Source organism: Humulus lupulus, chromosome 4, assembly GCF_963169125.1.
Source record: "Humulus lupulus chromosome 4, drHumLupu1.1, whole genome shotgun sequence".
Taxonomy (NCBI): Eukaryota; Viridiplantae; Streptophyta; class Magnoliopsida; order Rosales; family Cannabaceae; genus Humulus; species Humulus lupulus.
Genome location: NC_084796.1, coordinates 211,541,687 through 211,564,816, shown reverse-complemented (window position 1 = coordinate 211,564,816; position 23,130 = coordinate 211,541,687). Strand labels below are relative to the sequence as shown.

The following is a 23,130-nucleotide window of genomic DNA, read 5'->3' as shown; positions in this document are numbered from 1 at the left end:
GGAATCTTTAGAAAAATGACAAGGTTAATTAAAATGTAGAAATTGAAACCTGCCCTCTTTTCATAGTACAATGGTCCCTTCACCTTACCATCAAATACCAATGAAACGGCATATTTTCCGAGAAACAGACAAACCAAAAAGAAAAGAAAAAAAAATCTCTCTGATCCAAAATTATGGTTACTTATGGTCATTAAACAAAATATCATAAATGTTATTTGACCTTCTTCTTTGACTCAAATATCTCTCTAAAATATCTCCAAAACATATGCATGTATTGGGGACAAATAAACAATTATATTTATACATTGGTTAGTTTTATTTATTGAATTTATTTATTATTTTTATTAAATTTTTATTAATGTTATATAAATTTTGAAATAAATATTATATTTTAATTAAATAATTTATTTATTTCTGTTTAAGGTTATGTTTGTTTTAAATTTTTGAATTTGAGATTGATAACAAGAAATTATATATTATATGTTTAATATAATATTAAATATTATAAATAGATTTTAAATTTAAGTTTTTTGCTAGTTTTTTTTTAAAATAATTTGTTGCTAATTGACAATAGATTATATTATATGTTTAATATGATATTATTCTAATATAAAATATATGATTTTATTATTTTTAAATAATTATCATTGTAAAATATCTAAAAAAAAATATCATATTTTAATTTATTTAATTATTTATTATTTTTAAATAATTATCTTTGTAAAATATCTCAAAAATATCTTATTTTAATTTGTCTAATTATTTATTATTTTTAAATAATTATCATTGTAAAATATCTTAAAAATATCATATTTTAATTTTTTTTTAATTATTTATTTTATTTTATTTAAGTTTAATTGTTTACAAACTACAATTAAATATAAGAATATTTCAAGACAAAATGTAAAAATAAGTTAAATTTTAAGTAAAAAAGTAAAGGACATTTTCATTATAAGCTAAGATCACTCGTCGTTCTAAACTGAAAACTAAGTAAAAAAAAATTAACATTAAAAAAATAAAAAACTGTTAAAACTAAAAAAATTCGATATCTACACATTTATTATATAGAAAAAATATATATAAGACTTTTATGTCTACAAAAAAAGAGTAATGATATATGCATACAATTTTTACACCCAAATATTACACACGTAGGACACATCTATACTAAACATGATTGGTTAAAAAATTTGTCATATAAATGTGTAATATTTGAGTGTAAAAGTGTGTAATATTTAGGTGTAAAAATTGGGTGGTGCACCTGTCAATACTCTTCTAGAAAATGCCAAGAGAAAGCATATTCAAATGATATATTTACACTCAACCAAACAAAATACTTAGATTTTTTTTCCAGGGAAAAAGGAAAACAGAAATCTGAAAGTTGATTTTTAATGAGAATTTACTAGATAGACTTCAATCATAGAAGAGACGAATAACTAAAAACAGTAAAAATATTTACATGTTTACAATATTTTTAGCATCCAATTACATGAAAACTCCACTCTCCCTTCTCTATCGTCTTGCTGATTTTTCTCATTTTATACTACCAACAGTTAGTATGAGAAACGGCTCTGCCTTTTAATGGCACATAACCTTTAAATGTGTATATATTCATAATTTACATCTAAACTCTAAATACTAAGGTAGCAGGGATAACTATGCTGTACAAGAGCTCATATTTGCAACTGGTATCATTCCCAGCCCATCAACATATTCCATACACCTTCCTGGATCTTACTTCTTGGAACACTGAAGATGTCTCCTTCATCAAGCAAGACTCTGTAAACCTCCCATTCCCGACCCCCAATTATATGTCTCCGAATTTCTGCCTGGAGAAACAATCAGCAAAATTTATCAAGTTAGCTGAATTTTTCACAGATTATGATTTTCAATTGCCTGCAAAATGTAATTCAACAATCATTCTAGTTAAATTTAGAGAAAATGAGAGATTGGTACGTACCGAAAAGATGCCTGTGTTAAGCATTTTAAGAGCAAGGGTAATGTCAAAAAAAACTAGAGGCCGGCCCTTGCCAGATAACTCCACAGGGTTTGTAACCAGCAGCTCAGAATCAGGACCTCGGCTGACAATATCTACTTTGAGAGGACGGCGTAGTTCCAGTTCCAATCGAGATGTCAAAGATTTCTGCTTACTTGGGTCAACTATCTTCTTTCCATCCGCTTGCACAATAAACAGGTCAATCTCACAATGCCTCTTTTGCTTTATAGTAAATCGTCCATAGGAAATCTGCTTACATAGAAGTTACATTCAGCTTTCATATTTCCAAAGTTCACAAATACTTGTAATTGAATGATTGTGGAGGACATAGATTAAGAAGTAAAAAAATCCACAGTTTGTGTTAAATTGATTCAAGAAAAAGTAAAATATAGATAGATTTTAACAAGATGCACAGAGAAATTACACAGACTTGTCTCTATAAAATTTCAATATCTTTACCTGAATGTTATAATCCTTAAGAGTCCTCATTATGTCATAGAGGAGACCCTTATGATCTTGGCATATAATTTGAACTAGTGTGTGAGCTGGACTCAACGAGTTGTCAAACACAATCGAAACACTACTGGAGATGAGTGATCCGCTTGGAAGTTGAGTGGGCATTTCCAATAGAAATGTATCTTCTGTGACTGCAGAGGGAAGAAACGAAGGTGCTTGTGAACTCGCAGCAAATTCAGAACCGACCTTTTCTATTTCACAATCTATCATTGCATCCCCCAAAACAGTTTCTAAGTATTTGCGAGTCTCATTCCTCCTTTCACTGGTGTGTAGATGCTCCCTGATGAAGACACACATAAATAAGTCAATTCTCATTTTCTGGCTGGAAGGAAATTCATATGCCTGACACCATTCGATGTCTCTGATTGTCACATTATAAATTTACTAGACGCACTATAAAAGAAAGAATAATGTTGTTTGTTTAATTACTCATCATCCTCTAAGGACCATATATCTGTTTATTGGATGCTGCATTAAAAAATTATGAATTTTTAACTTAACTTTGAGGAAGACTGCCTGCCATGGCTCAGCATCAAATTTGCAGTCTTTACAAATAGTTCTTGACGGTTAACGTAAGTAAAGCCTTCCATAACTAATAACAGATAACTAAAAAAAATATTTCAAGGAAATCAGTCAAGAATGTCCAACCTGGTGTCTGTGATGAAAAACATATCCACCACTCTTCCATCTGGGGTTGTCGATACCTTCACTTTCTTAATAGTCAGCTCAAGGTCAGAAAGAACCCTCGTCACATCTGCTCACACAGGAATTAAGGAAAGAATCAAAACACAAAAATAGTCACCCAATTGTTCAGCACCTAATACTCAATAAATATTCACATGTAAATAGAAGACAGAAATCATACAACAAGAACATGTAAGAGGATTTGGTGGTAGAGCAAGCCTTCATATCTTGGCAATTACTAAAACAGCAGACAAATAAGTAACATAGCAACATGATAACCATGCAAGGCTAAGCCATAATTTCAAGAACCAAAACTCTACTTATACAGCTTGAAGGAGATTTAGATGAGAAAATTAGCTCAAAGATTTTACCATGTAAAAGTCCTTTTCGATCATGACAACATATCGTGAGAAGAAACACATCAGGAGGCTTAGGTGGCAGTAATTCTGAGCAGTAAAAGGAAATCCCAGAAGCTGAAGAACAAGAAGGACAAGCCTCCACTAATCTCCTCTTCAACAAGCTCCATCTTGTCTCTGAATTCCCAATCACCCAGAACACTATGTAGCACCATTTCCCATCCGTGGACACATCTTCATCCCCATAATTATCGAAACATCAAACAGTTCAAAAGTCAATTTTTAACAAACAAAAAAAAAACCTTCTGGATTAACATATATTAAGTGAGAAAAAATGACAAACTTTAACTCAATAACTTAAGTACCCTTAAGTTGGTAAAACTAAATTTAGAAGGAAAAATGATTGTGACTCTCAATCAACCACCAATTGGGTGTTGAGAAAACACTTAACAAGAGTAAAGGATATATTTTTAGGGCAACCCAATTCTCAGAACCAAACAGAAAACTAATAAAACTCGTTAAAAAAATATGTTAGTCTGAGATGTGAGTCACCTCCTTTGACAATGCTAAGACCAAAGAAGAGAATGATACGACACAGATCACAACCCAAACCAGTTTTATCAGGGCAGTTTATAGTAATCTCAATTGGTTCTCCTTCTTTCTCTGATCTCCTGATCATGACCACATCCTCATGTAAAATACCCATGTCTTCTTCTTGTTCTTGTCAAGCAAGGCTCAGCTGTTTAGTTTATTTCTCCCCTTTCTCAGTTGTTCATCACTCAGTTTATACAAAGATTCAAAAGGGTAAAAGAAAAAGGAAACACAGAGTTCTAAGGCTCAATCACTCACTCTCTCTCTAACCTTCTCTCTCTACAAGTTTTGCTTCTTCCTCTTGTTGTAGTTGTTGTTTTCGAGGGTGTTGTGGCTTGCTTGTCTCGTTTACTTTTGTTTGGTAATGTAGTGCAGTCCTGGAATTCCAAGACAAATTAGTTCGAAAAGAGAACTTTCGTTAATATATATCAATATCACCGTATTACTCCTCCCTTCGCATTCTTTTCGTTTCTTTTCTTTTATATAACCTTTTAAATATTCATCATATTTTGTATAAGTGGAATGATATGTGTATTTAAAATGTACATTTAAATATTATATATAGTAATGTGGCATGTTGAATTAGTCAATCATATTAATTAAAATTGGAACTCACTATTTTAAAAAACTTAATGTTTGGGTGCAAATATTATTACTCTTTTTATAATATACATAAATATCAAGATCCAAATTTATTTTTCTAGACTTAGAAATAATAATATTTTGCGATTTTTATTTTCAAATTAAGATCATTCTATAAAAGTAATATATATACCTTAACAGTAAACCGATCCTGTAAATAAGAGCTTTTATAAAAACTCAATTATAAAATATAGAATCTAATTAATCTCATAAAATAATCATTTTAAATTTAAATAAGAATAATAAGTTCAAATATAATTTTTTAATTTAATCGATCCCATTATTATTTTTTTGTTATAGTAATACTTTTATTGTTGATCGAAGCTACTATTTTAAAAATTTTGACAATATACTTTTTTCAGAAATTTAAACAAATTATCCAATCAAATTATTTAATATTTTTCTTCCCTTTACCATTTCGGGCGTTCTCAAATTTTTATATTTCATAAAACCTATCGATTCTAACTAATATTTATGTTTGCATGGACAAAGTTAATTCTCACATAATGTTCATAAATTAAAACTCTAGCTACAAAATGTATGGGGATAATTTCTCCATAGTGATATGGCATTGGACTAGGAAGGTGTACGCCCTGGTTTTCCCATGGGCTGTTTAGCAGGGCGAGCCTCGGACTAATCAGGTTTAGTCCGAGGCTCCCGCAGGCCGGAGGCTCTATTTCCAGGACGGACCCTTGTCAGCTCGAGGGGGTCCTGTTTCCAGCTCGCATTTGTTGCCCAGGAGCTGAGAATGACATCCGAAGGCCACGGACGGGAGCAGCTCGGGTTACGAACTGCTCCGGTCACGAGCTTCTCAGGAAGCTCCGACCCTATGGGAAGTCAACACGCAAGATAAACGTGCATATTCCTGCCATCACGTGTCCGATATCCCCCTGACTTCTCGGACACGCAGCAGGAACGTGCGTATTCAGATACCCACGGACGGGTTGGGCCGTGCGGCCCATTATCTCCTTCCATACTGATTAGACCACACTTGTATGTCAGGTTTAGGAATTAATCATGAATGTCACAGATTTGATATGACAAATGGTAAGGTCACGGGATGACCTCCCTACCAACTTCCAGGTGCCTTCTCCTATAAATAGGGAGACCCTGGGAGTTGATAAGGGTTGGAAAAAATAGTCTTTGAAGAACTATATACTTTGTAAACCAAATACCCAGAGAAGATCAATAATATTGACTAGTGGAGTAGAGGAATTTTAACCTTCGAACCACTTAAAAACGTGTCTTGAGTCACCTAGTTCTTTCCAAAAGATTTCATATCTGCGACGGTTCTACTTTTAGTACTAATCTCTTTCTCTTCTTCTCTTAATTATCTGTTGCCGAAGAACCGCGTCAACAGTTTGGTGCTTTCATTGAGAGCAAGTTCGATTAGTACTACCACAAACATCCAACTATGGTGACCACTCGATCCAGGCATGGCAACGAGACAGAGCAGCATGATGGGCAGGAGGCCCACCAGGTTGCCCTCCCTGATGAGCAAGATCCTAAAGTCCAGCAGAGGCCAGGGAAGCAGCCGGCGGGCCAAGACGACACTGGTAGTTCAGCGCCCCGGCCGCCTAATCCGAATCCATGTTATTACACTGCGGTGGAGATGGAGAATGCTCAGCTGAGGAGCCAGTTAGCAGCAGCTGGTCAGCAAATCCAGGATATTCTGAGCCGACTACCCCCTCTCACAACCAACGGTAACGTTGGAGAGAGGCAAGGCGAGGCTCCTAAGTCTCGCCGGAGTAATCGATCCAGGCATAGCCGTTCGGGTAGACTTCCTGCAGCCAACTCCACCCCTTCATCACACCATCAGGAGGCATACCTCAGGGAAATGCCTCGGACCGGACAGCAGCAGTACAGTCGTTCGGTTAGGACGTCAACCCCTAGTTCTCAGCCTTCCTTGAGGACGCCCAGAAGAGATCGAGGAAATTCCCGGAGAAGGGCCGAGGAGAGCCAGAGACGTCAGCCCATCCCCGAAGGACATCCAGTTCCTCGTCCAGCTCGCCCAGCGCGGGACCAGCAAGCTAGCAGGGCCGAGAGGCCCCCACCAAATTTAGTCCGTCCGGACGGCACTAGGATCGCCTCTCCGGTCAGGCATCCTCCTTCTCCCATCAGATATCCGTCTCCTCAGCCCGTCCGAGACATCCCGACCTACGGGAATAGCAGGAGGGGCCCGCCGTCAGCTGGACCCTCCTGGCGCGGCAGGGTGCCGGAGGAAGGATCAGGTCATGGCCGCCAAAGACGCACCCCGAGTCTGTCCAGCAGGAGTCACTGGACCGGCAGTGCACGGAGTGATCTCTCGAGAGGAGACCTGCGCCAGCGACTAAGTTCAGCACAAAGTCACCATACTACCCAGGGAGGCGACCTTCGAGATCGACTCAATTCTCACAGAGAGGGTCGAGTTAGGGATGGTAGCCAGGCCCGCTCAGTGGGGGTCCGATCCGAAGTACGTAACGATGGAAATGCCCCAAATGACCTATCTCAAGATAGGAGGGGCAACAACCCGCCTAATATGTACAACGGGTCCGGAGCTGTTGAACAGCCCCGGAATAACCCAGGATCTCAGGACAAAACCCTAGAGCGCCTAACTCAGATGGAGGAGCTGATGAAGAAGCTCCTATCGGAAAAAGAAAAAGACGAATATGATTCAGGGGATGAGATGGAACTCTTCGCCCCCAATATAGCCGTGACGGCATACCCTTCTGGCTTTCGTATGCCCCACTTGTCAAAGTTCAACGGGGATGGAGACCCGTCTGACCACTTAGGGATGTTCAACACCCTAATGATGGCCCATAACATCGGACCGGAGCTTCGTTGCTTGATCTTTCCTTCCACCCTAACTGGACCTGCCAGGCAGTGGTTCAAGCAGAGTAAAAGGCAGTCAATCAGCTCCTGGAAGACCTTTTCGGCTGACTTCAAGAGGGCATTCTGCGCCTCTCAGGCCGCCCGAGTCCAGGCCGACTCCCTAGCTAACGTGAGACAGGAACCTGGTGAGACGCTGAAAGCCTACTTGAGCAGATTTGCAAATGTCGCTGCTCGAGCCAGAGATGCTGACGATAGCTCCAAACTCATGGCCATGAGGACCGGGATCCTAGTCGGCGGAGACCTGTGGAAGGATATTCAAAGGAGGGGAGTCAGTTCGGTTAGTGAATTCCTTAACAGAGCCCAAGAGTGGATAAACTTGGAAGAAGCGGAAGCTTCAGCCGCAGGGACCAGCCAGGTCCCCGAGAAGCCCGCTGGGACGGGAACAGAGATCGTAGTGGCGACTCCCGACGTCGCGCAGAATAACCAGCCCGGTGGTGGCAAAAGAAAAGGAAATGGTGAAAACAGCCAGCACGGTCAAAAGAAGAATAAGTCTGTGGATAAATTCAAGCCCGTGTTCACAACATATACCGAGCTCACCCAGACCAGGGAAAATATTTTCCTGGCCAACGCTACTCGAGTCCCCTGGAGGAGGCCGGAGCCATTGAAACACCCTAAGGGAAAGAGAGACGCTTCCAAATTCTGCCGTTTTCATAACGACATCGGGCACAACACCGACGACTGCAGGCACCTCAAAGATGAAATCGAGACTCTCATCCGAGCAGGTCCATTGGCGCAATACTCGCGGAACAGGGTCCCGACAAGTCGACCCGCTACGGAGGTCCCAGCCAGTCAGCCCGGACCTCGGGTAGATCAGGACGTCCTTCCCCCCGTGGTCGAGAGAGAGATATCCACCATCTCTGGAGGACCGCACATGGCCGGCACGAGTAGAGGCGCCCAGAAGAGGTATGTGAATGAATTAAAGGCCCACAACGGAGCGGAGTTCACCCCGGATGTGCGTCAATCAAAACAGCAAAGATTAGAGAAACAACCGATAACTTTCACGGAGGAAGACGCAGGCCATGTCCAATTCCCTCATAACGATCCCTTGGTCGTAACAGTCCAGCTCGCCAACCGGAAAGTAAGGAGAGTATTGGTGGACAATGGGAGCTCGGTGAACCTCCTGTTCCGATCCACCTTAGAAAAAATGGGTCTGACTGTTGCCGAGCTTAAGGCAACCTCGATGATGCTGTATGGTTTTTCAGGAGAAGGATCAGCAGCGATAGGGACAATCGAGCTGGTGATCACCCTAGGAGAGGAGTCCCGGACAGTGTCCAAACTACTCGAATTCGTGGTCATTGACTGCTCCGCTGCCTACAATGCCATTTTGGGCCGACCTACACTCATAGCCTTCGAGGCTATCACTTCCATCCAGCACCTCACCATGAAGTTCCCCACTTCGACAGGGGTCTGTACTATCAAGGGCGATCAGCTCGCTGCCAGGGAATGCTACAGCATTTCCATGAAGGGAAAATCTAAACCCGGGCAGGTGACGATGGCCATTTAGGATGAAGAGGAATCTCAGGGACCAAAGGCAGCTCCTGAGATTGAAAAACCTCAGATTTCCGAAGATGAAAAGACCGCCCTAAGTGAGGATATTGATCCCCGTGTAGACGAGGACAGGTCCGAGCTACAAGCTATTGAGGAGCTCGAGGAGGTGAGCATCGATAAACAAAACCCGTCACGGACGGTTAAGCTCGGAAAGAACCTCTGCGATAAAAGAAAGGCGGAGCTGACTGCGTTTCTGCAAGAGAACCTTGACGTATTCGCATGGTCGCATGAGGACATGATAGGAATCAGCCCGAGCATCATCATGCACACGCTCCACCTAGATAAAAGCGTCCCTGCCAAGTCTCAAAAGCAGAGACGTTTAGGGACGACCCGAGCCGAAGCCCTTGAAGAAGAAGTGGCCCGGCTCAAAAAGTGTGGCTTTATCCGCGAAGCCAAATTTCCCATTTGGGTTGCCAATCCTGTGTTAGTTCCAAAGCCCAACGGGAAGTGGCGGACCTGTATTGACTTCTCCGACCTGAATAAAGCCTGCCCTAAGGATTGCTTTCCATTGCCGAGGATCGATCAATTGGTGGATGCCACGGCAGGGCACGAGCTCATGTCCTTCATGGACGCGTACTCGGGCTACAATCAGATCGCGATGAATCCAGCAGACCAGGAACATACCAGCTTCATGACCCCGACTAATGTCTATTGCTATAAGGTCATGCCGTTCGGTCTGAAGAATGCTGGAGCTACCTACCAAAGGCTAGTTAACAGAATGTTCGCGGACCAGATCGGGAAAAGCATGGAAGTGTACGTCGATGATATGCTCGTCAAGTCAAAGACTGCCAGCAACCACGTCGCCGACCTGGAAGAATGCTTTGACATACTGCGAGAATATGGCATGAGGCTCAATCCTCAGAAGTGCACTTTCGGTGTCGCATCGGGGAAATTCTTGGGTTTCATAGTCAATACCCGAGGAATCGAGGCAAACCCCGACAAGATCAGGTCACTGCTCGAGCTTCCTTCCCCCAGGTCGCGGAAAGATGTCCAAGGCCTCACAGGAAGAGTGGCAACACTAAACCGGTTCATTTCCAAATCGACCGATAAGTGTTTGCCCTTTTACAACCTGCTCCGGGGAAATAAGAAGTTCGAATGGACAGTAGAGTGCGAAAGCGCATTCCTCGATCTGAAGGTGCATCTGGCTGAACCGCCTGTGCTATCAAAGCCCAAGGTAGGAGAACCTCTTTTCCCCTACATGGCCGTCACTGAGGACGCAGCTAGTGTCGTTCTTGTGCGAGAAGAGGACCAAGCTCAGAAACCGATATATTACATCAGCAAGAGACTCCTCGGAGCTGAATCAAGGTACCCAATGATGGAAAAACTGGCGTTCTGCCTAATCACGGCCTCGCGAAAACTCATGCCGTACTTCCAGTCCCACTCTGTGCACGTCATGACCGATCAGCCTTTAAGGCAGGTTTTGCAAAAGCCTGAAGCATCGGGACGCTTGCTAAAGTGGGCGGTCGAACTCAGTCAGTTCGAGATTTTCTATACTCCCCGAACTACCATAAAAAGTCAGGCCTTGGCCGACTTCGTGGCTGAATGCGCAGGATTTCAGGAGATTCCATCAGAAGACTCATCTCAGGTCGCCCCCTCACGCTCATCGTGGAAGATCTTCGTTGATGGCTCATCTAACGAGAACGGCTCCGGGGCCGGAATCATTCTGATATCCCCAGAGGGTCATAGATTCCACTCGGCGCTAAGGTTCGGGTTCAAGGCGTCTAACAACGAGGCAGAGTACGAGGCCTTGTTGGCTGGACTTAGGATAGCTAGTGAGCTAAAGGCGAGCTCTGTCCAATGCTTCAGCGATTCCCAGCTCGTGGTGAACCAGGTTCTAGGCAAATATCAGGCGCGGGGGCCCAAGATGGCCGCCTATTTGGCAAAAGTAAAGTCCGAACTGTCTGCGTTTGTTCGAGGATCAATCGAACAGATACCTCGGGGGCAGAACGCCAACGCAGATGCTCTCGCCAAGCTCGCCACCTCGGGCGAGACGGAAACTCTAGGGTTGGTGCCAGTTGAGTTCTTGGAGAATCCTAGCATAGACGAGGATCGGGCGGAAATTGAAATGATTGACATCAGGCCGACCTGGATGACTCCCATTCTTGAGTATCTCATCGAGGGCAAGTTACCCGAAGGGCGCAACGACGCCCGGCGAGTCCTTTATCAAGCTTCGAGATACACGCTAGTCGAAGGGGTGCTGTACCGACGTGGGTATTCCCTACCTCTCCTCCGATGCGTTCTTCCAAATGAAGCGAAGGCCATCCTGCAAGAAGTTCATGAAGGATTCTGCGGAGACCACACTGGGGGGAAAAGCCTGGCCTTGAAGGTTCTCCGGCAAGGTTATTACTGGCCGACTCTATCCAAAGACTCGATCTCATATGTAAAAAGGTGCGACAAGTGTCAGCGATTCGCTGCGGTTGCCCGAGCTCCTCCGGTCGAGCTAAAAATGATTTCGTCTCCCTGGCCATTTGCCGTTTGGGGGATAGATCTGGTAGGCGCCCTGCCTACCAGAAAGGGCGGGGTCTGTTACGCCGTAGTAGCCATTGACTACTTCACCAAGTGGGCCGAAGCAGAGCCGTTGGCGACAATAACATCGAAAAAGGTGCTAGACTTCGTGGTTAAAAGCATCATATGTCGATTTGGCCTACCTAAAAAGATCGTCTCCGATAATGGCACTCAATTTGACAGCGATCTGTTCACCGAATTTTGCGAAAGGCACGGGATTGTGAAAAGCTTCTCGTCCGTGGCCTATCCCCAGGCGAACGGCCAGGTCGAGGCTGTCAATAAAACTCTGAAGGCGAGCCTCAAGAAGAGGCTAGATGAGGCAAAGGGGGTCTGGCCAGAACAGCTCCCCCAAGTCCTGTGGGCATATAGGACCTCACATCGGACTCCCACGGGTCACACTCCTTTCTCCCTAACCTTTGGGAGTGAAGTAGTCCTCCCCGTGGAGGTTAAAGTTCTGTCACATAGGGTCCAGTCCTACGACCAAGACAGGAACCACGAGCTCCTATGCCATTCCCTAGACGTGGTAGATGAAAGGCGAGAAGATTCACAACTCCAGCTCGCCCATTATCAACAGAAGATCACTCGTTACTTCAACACTAAGGTCAAAAGACGTGCCTTTAGCGTCAGTGATTTGGTCTTAAGGAGAGTTTTCCTGGCCGGGAAAGATCCCAAAGATGGGGTTTTGGGACCAAGCCGGGAAGGACCATACCAGGTCATCGAAGTCATCAAAGAGGGAGCTTATAAGTTAGCTCGACTTGGTGGAGGGGCGGTCCCGCGGACTTGGAATGCTATCCACCTAAAGAAATACTATCAATGATCCACTTGTAAGGCCTAGAAGGTCACCTTCCATGTATAAATAAAAATCAAATGTTTCTCTTTATTTGCAAGTGTGATTTTAAAGTAATCACGAAAGACCCTTTCCCAGTTACTTGGGGGGCATATGGTACCTGGATATAACCAGGTCTCCTTAACGACTTAGGTGTTAATTTTTATCCATGGATAAGAGTTATCACAAACTAAGCCTTATCCTGGTCTTAACCAGGTCATAAAACTTAGAAGTTAACTAAAATTTATTGACCGCGGTTCTTCTTTAAAGAGCCCGGGATATGAATAAAAGTTGACACGAACTAAGTTTTCAAAATAAGTTCCTGGTTTTAACCGGGTCATAAAACTTAGAAGTTAACTAAAATTTATTGACCGCGGTTCTTCTTTAAAGAGCCCGGGATATGGATAAAATTTGACGCGAACTAAGTTTTCAAAATAAGTTCCTGGTCTTAACCAGGTCATAAAACTTGGAAGTTAACTAAAATTTATTGACCGCGGTTCTTCTTTAAAGAGCCCGGGATATGGATAAAAGTTGACGCGAACTAAGTTTTCAAAATAAGTTCCTGGTCTTAACCAGGTCATAAAACTTAGAAGTTAACTAAAATTTATTGACCGCGGTTCTTCTTTAAAGAGCCCGGGATATGAATAAAAGTTGACACGAACTAAGTTTTTAAAATAAGTTCCTGGTTTTAACCGGGTCATAAAACTTCGAAGTTAACTAAAATTTATTGACCGCGGTTCTTCTTTAAAGAGCCCGGGATATGAATAAAAGTTGACACGAACTAAGTTTTCAAAATAAGTTCCTGGTCTTAACCAGGTCATAAAACTTAGAAGTTAACTAAAAATTTATAGATCGTGGCTCTTCTTTAAAAGCCCGGGATATAAATAACGGTTAACCCGAACTAAGTTCATAAAAACAAAGGGATAAATTGTAGCCAAATGCATAAAAATATATATGTTAAAATTGCTGAGAAAATTGTCTCGAGGTGGAAACACCTCATAAAAAAAAAATTTACAATAGAAAGTAAGAGAGTTCAAAATACTTAAAAGAGAAGTATCCTAAGCCCCATCAGTTGGCCCTTTGGAGGTCGCGGTCTCGTCCTGCTCCGCCGCGGCAGAGGCCTCTCCAGTCTCCGAGGGAGGTACCTCTTTATTTAGGTGGGCTTGGAGCTTCGGTAGCAAGAATGCCCAGAGGTCCGACGGCATGAAAGAAAAGTCCGCGTCTGGATTATGGGCCCAGCAGTGATAGAACAGGTCCTGCATGGACTGCTCCGAGACGGCCCGCTCGGCTTCCAAGGCGGCCTGGGCCTCGGTCTTGGCTACCTCGAGATCTGTCCGCGATGCGGCCAGGGAGTTTTTAAGCTCTTGGTTCTCGGAGCGGACCTTCTCTAGCTCGGCTTTAGAGGCCGCCAGCGCGTCTCTCGCCTCCTGAGCCTCCTGGAGGGCGGTCTGGCGCTCAGCTTCCAAACCCTCGAGCTGGACCTTGGTCCTAGCAATGCCTCTGTATGCGGCAGCAATGCCCTACAAGAAAGGAAGGATAAATTAACTAACTGGAAGAAAGAAAAAAAAAAAGAAAAAAAAAGGGGCGGCGTGTGAATGTTAAAGCTCTAAAAGAATGGGGCAATTTACCGTTAGGGTCATGTCCATCGAAGACTCCATAACTCGGACCAGGCTCGTTGTTTCGATGGCCCGGAGCTCCCTCTCCCTGAGATTGTAGAAATGGCTGACGGCATAGCTAGCCGACTCATACACCGTACCCCGGAATGCTTCGGGCATCTTCTCCAGAGCCTGGGGATCGACCGGGATACGCACATCCGGGGCTGCCGCGGCCAGATTCCCGATCTCTGTTACCCCGTCCTGGGTGGCTAATGGAGATCGTTGGGGTGGCGGGGGCATGGGCCCTGTCCTAGCAACAGGAAGGATCGCCCCCGCGACCTGGGATGGCGGGGCTTTCTCCTTCTCCTTAGCCGGGGATTTGGTGGAGGTCCCCGCTGAGCTCTTGGACTCGCGGAGCCTTTTTAACCTCGGCCCTGCTGGGGGGTTCCCACCGAATACCACGCCCCGCAGACTACCTCCGGGCTGAGGCATCTCTTCTGCTAAGAACAAAAAACATGGTTATTACAAGGTAGCAATCATGCAGAAATAGAGAAAAGGTTTAAAGGCAATGAGTAAGCGAATACTAAGGGAGCCCTACCCCCCGAGCTGGAAGAGTCTAAGACGATTGTCTCACGAACTGGCGCAGGTTCTAGGTCCGGTTCCGACTCGGGGCTGGACTCTTCTACATACTGCCTAATCCCCGGGGCATAGATGCCCCTCTGGAGCGCCGGCCACGTGCGTAAGTTGGTCCCGTACTCCTCAAAAAGGATCGACCTAAAAGCTAGGGTGTTATCTACTACTACGGTACCCCTAGGCCGACTCTCTTGGTTGTCCAGCACGAGCTGGTCAACACAATGGAGCAAGAGCGTGTCCAGGTCCGGATTCCTCGGGTGACGATGGACGAGTTGCCTAGGATTGAACCTAACCAACCGAGGGTCTGCAGTGGCCCTATCTACATTCTTAAATAAGTAAGGATTACCTTGGCCGGAGGGACCCGCGGCTGCTCCAGATCGGACCCTCTCCTCGCCCATACCCTGGGCGACCTCCAAGGTCCTCTTCCTGTTCATCACGAGAGGAACTTCATCACCCTCCTCCTCGCCTTCGTCGTCGGCAATCCCCTCCGCGATGATCGGTCTGTTGTCGCGGGCTGGGGGAGGCCCCCGAGGCCTCTTCAAATTCAAAGTCTGATTTGGGAAAATCAGCTTGCAGAATACCATCGTCTCGTCTGTCACGAGCACGCGGTAGTCTTTCTCACTGGGGGGCAAGTTCGCCAGTGTGTCGTATTGACCCCCGAGGGTCACAGACTTTTCGGTCCTCGCGTAGATGGCTGCAAGGATGGTTGAAGTCAGAAGTGGAATAAGGGAAGAGCTAAAATAAGATAACCTTTAGAAGGCGGGCTAGATCAAGGATCACTTACGAGGACGGTTGAAGTAGTGATGATCGCAGCTGCGGAACCCAGTTGACATAAAAAACTGGTCCTTGAAGTCGTTCGGATGGCTCGGCAGCTCGATGACCGCTGCTGTATTAGGGAAGCGGGTTAAGTAATAGAACCCGTCACCTCACCCCCGCTGGTTCGGGCTGGCTTTGAGGCAAAAGAAGTATAGAATGTCAGCAGGAGTGGGGACCTCCCACTCATGCTTTTGAAACAAATACCTCAACCCCGCCAACAGACGGTACGAGTTGGGGGGGAGCTGAAATGGGGCCAACCCCACATAATTCAGGAAGTCAGCAAAATACTGGTCCAGGGGGAGGAAGGCCCCTGCCTTGAAGTGTTCACCGCTCCAGGTCGCGAACGACTCGTCGAGCGGCGTGCAGCTCCGCTCACCCTCCGCAGCAGGTCGGGCAATCACTGAGGCTTTCCCCAAGGGAATGTTGTGGGTGATGAAGAGTTTGGTGATCTTGGCCTGCTCGGTTATCTTCGAGATGATTCTCTCCGCCTCGAAAAACGCGTCAGGGGCCACCTCAGCCTGTTTCTCCACGGCCGGGCCAAAGTGGGGAATCGACGAGCTGGGCATCACCGCCTTTCCTTTATCTTGTTGGGAGGCCGAGCTTCCCACGTTCTTCTGGGGCAGGTTCTTCTTCGGGGCCATCTGGTCGCCTATCGAACAAAAGAAAACACTTTAGAAAAGGCGACCCAAGCAGAAGGATGAAACAAATGATAATTACACGAGCTGGGGTAAGCCCAGCCCGTGGAGAGTAGAACCACGCGGTTCAATGAACATGCGCCTAGGCCCTCAACAGATCCCATATTACTCAGAATTCGTGTGTCAGGGGGCTCAGAGTAAAAATTTGCCTTGGGGGGAAAGTTTCAACAGGCAAAACGTGCAAAACCGCTTTTGAGGCGTATTCCCTAAGCTACCTGGTTTTGCACCCAAAATTCCTAAAGGTCCTACCCAGAAATTTTCCCTGAAGAAGCACCATGAACCCATACTCTAAGACGGTGTCCCATGGCAGGCGTGCCCTAACCTAAGAAGGGTTGTCACCCTCTATATTCACGCAGCTCAGAAAACCCCTGCATGTGGCTACAGTAATATTTTTTACCTAAGCTACAGTGGCATGCTTTCAAAGTGAACTTCGTCAGAAGAACTTACAGTATGTGGTTGGATGGTGAGCGAGGTTGCTGCGCTGGTAGGAGCTTCGTCGGTACAGTGACCTCCAAGGCTTTGAAGAAACTCGTACGCTTAAGCTTCGTGAACGGAGAAGATGAGAACAGCAGAGATGAGGGTTTCGTTCTTTGGAAGGTCAGAGAAAGAAGAAGGAAATTTGGGAATTTTTTGAATGATAAGGTGGCCCGTGCGTGGGATGACCACCCCCTTTTATACAAGGGGAGGATCACGTGTAAAACGCTCTTGGGAGACCCTCCACTCGAAATGTGAAACGACGACTGGACAGTAGGCTAGGCAATTTAATGCGGTTCTCGTAGAGTGTACCGTCGCCACCCACGGCGTTCCACGTATCAGACGCCTGCGAAAAGAATGGAATGCGAAGGGTTGTGGGGGAAGTCTAGAAGCCCCTACTGTTGTCTCCTGTATATGACGTCATAGACCACGAGCAGGAGCTTGGGGGGCAGATGTACGCCCTGGTTTTCCCACGGGCTGTTTAGCAGGGCGAGCCTCGGACTAATCAGGTTTAGTCCGAGGCCCCCGCAGGCCGGAGGATCTATTTCCAGGACGGACCCTTGTCAGCTCGAGGGGGTCCTGTTTCCAGCTCGCATTTGTTGCCCAGGAGCTGAGAATGACATCCGAAGGCCACGGACGGGAGCAGCTCGGGTTACGAACTGCTCCGGTCATGAGCTTCTCAGGAAGCTCCGACCCTATGGGAAGTCAACACGCAAGATAAACGTGCATATTCCTGCCATCACGTGTCCGATATCCCCCTGACTTCTCGGACACACAGCAGGAACGTGCGTATTCAGACACCCACGGACGGGTTGGGCCGTGCGGCCCATTATCTCCTTCCATACTGATTAGACCACACTTGTGTGTCAGGTTTAGGAATTAATCATGAATGTCACAGATTTGATATGACAAATGGTAAGGTCACGGGATGACCTCCCTACCAACTTCCAGGTGCCTTCTCCTATAAATAGGGAGACCCTGGGAGTTGATAGGGGTTGGAAAAAATAGTCTTTGAAGAACTATATACTTTGTAAACCAAATACCCAGAGAAGATCAATAATATTGACTAGTGGAGTAGAGGGATTTTAACCTTCGAACCACTTAATAACGTGTCTTGAGTCACCTAGTTCTTTCCAAAAGATTTCATATCTGCGACGGTTCTACTTTTAGTACTAATCTCTTTCTCTTCTTCTCTTAATTATCTGTTGCCGAAGAACCGCGTCAACAGAAGGGAAAATGCTTATTTTGGATAAGTATATCGTTAAAAAAATTAAAGTGTGATAGCTGAACCCTGAGCTAAAATTGATTGAATAAATTGATGAACTCTAAGCTCAAAATGATTGAATAGGTTGATGTTCTCTTAGCTCAAAATGATTGAATAGATTGATGAGCTCTAAGCTCAAAGTGATTGAATAGGTTGATGAGCTCTTAACCTAAAATGATTAAATAGATTGATGAGCTTTGAACCTAAAATGATTTAATAGATTGATGAGATTTTGAACTCAAGATGATTGAATAGATTGAAGAGCTATGAGCTCAAAATAAATGAACGGGACAATGAGTCTTGAGCTCAAAACGAACAAACTAAAATAAGAGTCCAGAGCTTAAGTTTAGCGAAAAAGATCGGTGAGCCTGAGAGCTCATGATTTGAAATAGAGAAAAAGCGAGAAGAAGGTTAATAAAACTAGACACGTGAACCAATCATGATATGCTTTCTTAACTTTATTATTTGTTATTTTTCTATAAATAGAAGAAGATAGATTTATTTTAGGGACCTTAAACTTTAGTGTCTTTTACATGTAGTCTCTCATTTGTTCTTTCTAATAAATTCAGTGGAGAACGCATTTATGATATTGGTTTAGCCATAAAATGTGTATTTACTAGATGAACTACATCATCAAATAATAGTAGGATGAATTCTTGATCTAGCTAATTAAATAAAAGAATTAGGGAAAGATTTTGAACCAAGCACAAACCATTTTCCATGGACAAATATGATCAATGATCCAATCCAATTGAACTTATCTTCAACCCAAAAGAAATCAGTGAACATAATTTTGGCAAAAAAAAAATAATAAATACATGAATATATAATTTTTAAATAATAATGATGAATTTCCTTGTTTTAAATAAGAGCTTCTTATCCAAAACGTTAGTAGGTAACACAACAGCATGAGATGGTGGTGACGTGGTTCAACGGTATTGGACTCCTATTTACAATAATTTATATTTAAACAATAAAAATAAAAAACACATGTCGGTATCTGTTCCATTCACTCATTTACGGATAAGTTGGAGCCACTCATTTAACGATATATCGGATTTAATATATCGTGATATGGCCCCCTAACCTAGGGCTACGAGTCGTCCAGCCAGACTGACAAAGCCACCAGCCGCCGTCACGTGACTCTTTTGTAATTTATTAATTATTTATTTATTTTTAGATATTATAATAGTGTTTTTTAAAAATAATAATATTTAAAAAAAAAAAGATGGTCCCCACTTGCTTATCTTTCTTAAATTTAATCTTAACTGATGCTTCAAGTAGAGCTCCTTTGTCAATTCTCTCAACCTATTTCAAAATCTTAATTAAGATTCCTCTACACCTAATTGTTATTTTTTTTTTATTTATCCCACTTAAATTTAATTAAAAATATATATGAAATCCCTTTATAAAAATTATGTTGATAACACAAATTTTTTACTGTAACCATTTGTTTTGTTAACAGAAAATTCTAAATATTTAATTAAATAATTTTTTTAATATAAATTTAAATATTATAAAATATTAATATTTAATATAAAACTACATACATAATAATTATATTAATATAAATTCAAATTCAAATTTTATAAAATATCATTATTATAACAATATATAATGCATGCAAGACTAAATATTTAATAATTATATTAATATAAATTTAAATATTATAGAATACTATTATAATAATAATATATAATCCTTATTTTTTACTAATTATATTAATATAAATTTAAATATTATTATCATAATAATATTTACTACATATTTAATACTTATATTAATATAAATTTAAATATTATAAAATATCATTATAATAATATATAATAAATAATCTTAATTTTTATTAAAAATATTATCATATTATATATATATATACAAAAAAAAAACATAAACAGTGTTTTGATTTAATTTTTTATTTAATTTAATTTTTTATTTAATATGGCTATGTCATTCTTTTATATATAATACTAGAAAACATAACCACCATTCGCGCAATCTTTTGTAATGATTAAAAAATATATATTTTTTAGGAGATTGTGTTGTAGGTTGTCATTTTCATCCTACATTTACAACATGCTCCCCATATGGACTATGGACGTGTCTTGACCCAAGTGTTTTTTTCTAAAATGGTATTCATTATATACATGTAACGACCCAAAATTGCTAATAAGGCTTAGTGTCTTGATTAGCGTGCCGGGAGAGCATAATTTGATATATGTATGTTCAATTGGTTAAATGCGTGACTATGTGGCATTCATGATTAATATGATTATATGAATATATTATATGCATGTGTTATGAGTATTAGATATGCATGTGGACCTTTTATAGCTTATAAGGGCATATTTGTAATTTTGGCTCATTGGGTGCATAAATGTGATTTTTCGTGATATATGGTTGAGACCACATTATTATATGGATATATTTGCAGTATCTGACTCAAGACGGTCCTAGTGAGCGAATTAGTGAAATAGTCACAACAGTGTCTAATACCCGGCTTGGGGGGAGCCTGGGGGTATTTTGGGAATATAGAGAATATGTTGGGGTTTATTGGGTGATGAATAAATACTTGGTAATTAATTGGACACGACAAGATTAATTAGTAAATATTAAGAACACTTGAGGAAGTAGCGGGAACCGGGGAAAAGACTATTTTACCCCTATAACAAACTAAAGGGCTAGGTAATCCAAGCGGGGTAGTTTGGTCATTTTAAGTTAGAGGATATAACCGACCCAGGAAAATTCTAACTTCCATCTCTCTCTCTCTCTCTCTCTCTCTCTCTCTCTCTCTCAATATGCTTAAGGAGTTCTTGGTGAATTGAAGCATTGAACTAGGGAATTCAACTGGGGAAAGTTTGGAATTAAAGCTCAAGGATTGAAAGTTTGAAGCTGAGGAATTGAGCTGCAACCTAAGGTAAGAATTTGTGTTAGTTCCTCTAGAATTCTATTAGAAACCATGTTAAGGTTTGAGTTTGCATGAGGCTTAATTTTGTTAGCTGGTTTTGGTTGAATTTGAGTGTTTAATAGGAGTAAGAAATTGTTATGGCTTGAATTTGATGCTTAGGTTATGGGGTAAAGCTTTCTAGACGTGAGTCTGAATCTGGTTTTGATTGGGGTGCATTTTAAAGTTGAATTGTGGAGGTTTTGGCTGGGAAGGATGCTGAGAAAACCCAGAAATCCTGGGTTCGTGGGGGCGCGCCGCAACCCAGCTCATGGGCGCCGCAGCCCGCATGCCTAGAGTGCCCTGGGAGGGCTATCTGTCTTGAAGGCGTGTCGCGGCCCGAGGGGGCAAGTCGCGGCCTGCCTCCCCCAAATGCTTGGGGTCGTGTCTCTGTTTTAAGGGCGCGCCGCGACCCTTAGGGCCAGGTCGCAGGCCACCTAGGGAACTTTGGCCTAAGTTGGTCTTTAGGATTAGGAAGGCTCGGGGGGTTCGAACCTAAGCGCTTGGGACAATTTCTACTACCTAGTTTACTAGAAATCAAGGTCCTGGAGGCTAGCTATTGTTTTCTAAGTATTTATTTGGATTAGAAATTGATGATCACCTACTGACACTGTGACTAGGTTTATTTCTAAGGCTCGGGATTGAGGATCGTGCTCGAGACTGTTTTGTATTCTTCGCTCGGGATTTGAGGTAAGAAAACTGCACCCCTATTTGGTTGTGAACAGGACTGAGGTTCCCAAGTATTGAATGCTTGTAGTGTGTGTTTGTAAGATTGATGTAATGTGCGAGAATGAACGGCCTAAGAGAGTCGGGGCTGACGGTAAGCGCACTGAATGCAGCTCAGCCCAAGCGACCGGGGTCAGCAAGATCAACAGGGGGCTCGGCCTAAGTGTGCCAACCCTAAATATTTGTGAACTTGAGATTATGTGTTTATCATTGATTAGTTGAACATTCGTACTTTGTTTTATGATTGAATTGAATGAGTTAAGCTTGATCGAATACCACTATTACTACATGTATCTGCTGTTTTCTTTGGTTTTCTTGCTGAGCCTTGGCTCACGGGTGCTACATGGTGCAGGTAAAGGTAAAGGGAACCTGGACCAGCCATGAGTTGAAGAGTTTTGGGGGCGAGGTGTACATTGCCAGCTACTCGTCCACCATAGTCGAGGGAAAGTACAGGGATGGATCCTTAAAATTTGTATTTTGCCATTAGAGTGGCTTTTGGTTGTATAAAACTTTTGAGAGTTGTAAATTATCATTAATACCATGTTTTTGGGATCCCATGTATTAAACATTCGTTTTAATGAAAATTAACCGTTTATGTTCAAAATCTTTTAACCCTAACCTGATGATTGACCTTAGGATCACATTTTTATTCAAATGACTTAATTAGCAAGTCTTGCATTATTTCAAATACATAGTGTAAGAGTCTTGATTATCTAGGGCGTTACAGTATAACAAATAAATGAAAACATAGTCAAACAACTTGTTGTATGTGTTCTTTTATTTATTTATATTACTATTATACACTTTACTTGATTTTCTAAATTGTGTAGAAATAAATTTATGTTTTGTGTAAGGGTTATTTTGGTCGATTACCATTTTGGACCCTTTATTTTTTTAAATTAAATTTTAGACCTCATATTTTGTCAAAATGTTAAAAATAAGAAAGATAGATCGATTATTTGAACATTATATTTTGATTGATTACCCGTTTTGACCCTTTAATTTTAAAATAACCTTTGGACCATGTATGTACTCAAAAGGCTAAAATTCTTAATGAAAAGTCACACAAAACATAAATTATATATATATAATTTATGTTTTGTGTAAGGGTTCACACAATTTTGAACCTTGTATTTTAGCCGATTACCTGCTTTGACCTTTTATTTTAAGAAATTAACTTTTGGACCTCATGTTTTGTCAAAAGTTTTTTCATGATAGTGTTCATTATATAGCAAACCTCCTGCAGGATTTCGAGAAATTCTGAATAATTAAAGTATCAAAAATAAAGTAACAACTTGTTGTACGCATACTTTATTTATTTATTATTTTGGCTTATTACCCATTTAGACCATTTATTTTTAAGAATTAACTTTTCGGCATCGTAGTTTGTCAAAAAGTTAAAATATGAATAAATAGATAAATTATTTGAACAGTGTATTTTGGCTGAT

The 23,130-nt window shown here is 42.1% G+C and overlaps 1 protein-coding gene across 1 annotated transcript; it reads right to left on the bottom strand.

The window, feature by feature from the left end:
* Window positions 1-1,433: 1,433 nt before the first annotated feature.
* LOC133831175 (ACT domain-containing protein ACR10) lies at window positions 1,434-4,544 on the bottom strand. The gene is made up of 6 exons (XM_062261380.1): window positions 4,105-4,544; window positions 3,568-3,786; window positions 3,161-3,266; window positions 2,456-2,792; window positions 1,961-2,245; window positions 1,434-1,829 (listed from the first exon to the last, which is right to left on the bottom strand). The coding sequence occupies exons 1-6, from the start codon at window positions 4,256-4,258 to the stop codon at window positions 1,692-1,694; spliced, it is 1,239 nt and encodes a 412-aa protein (XP_062117364.1). The 5' UTR covers window positions 4,259-4,544; the 3' UTR covers window positions 1,434-1,691.
* Window positions 4,545-23,130: the final 18,586 nt, after the last annotated feature.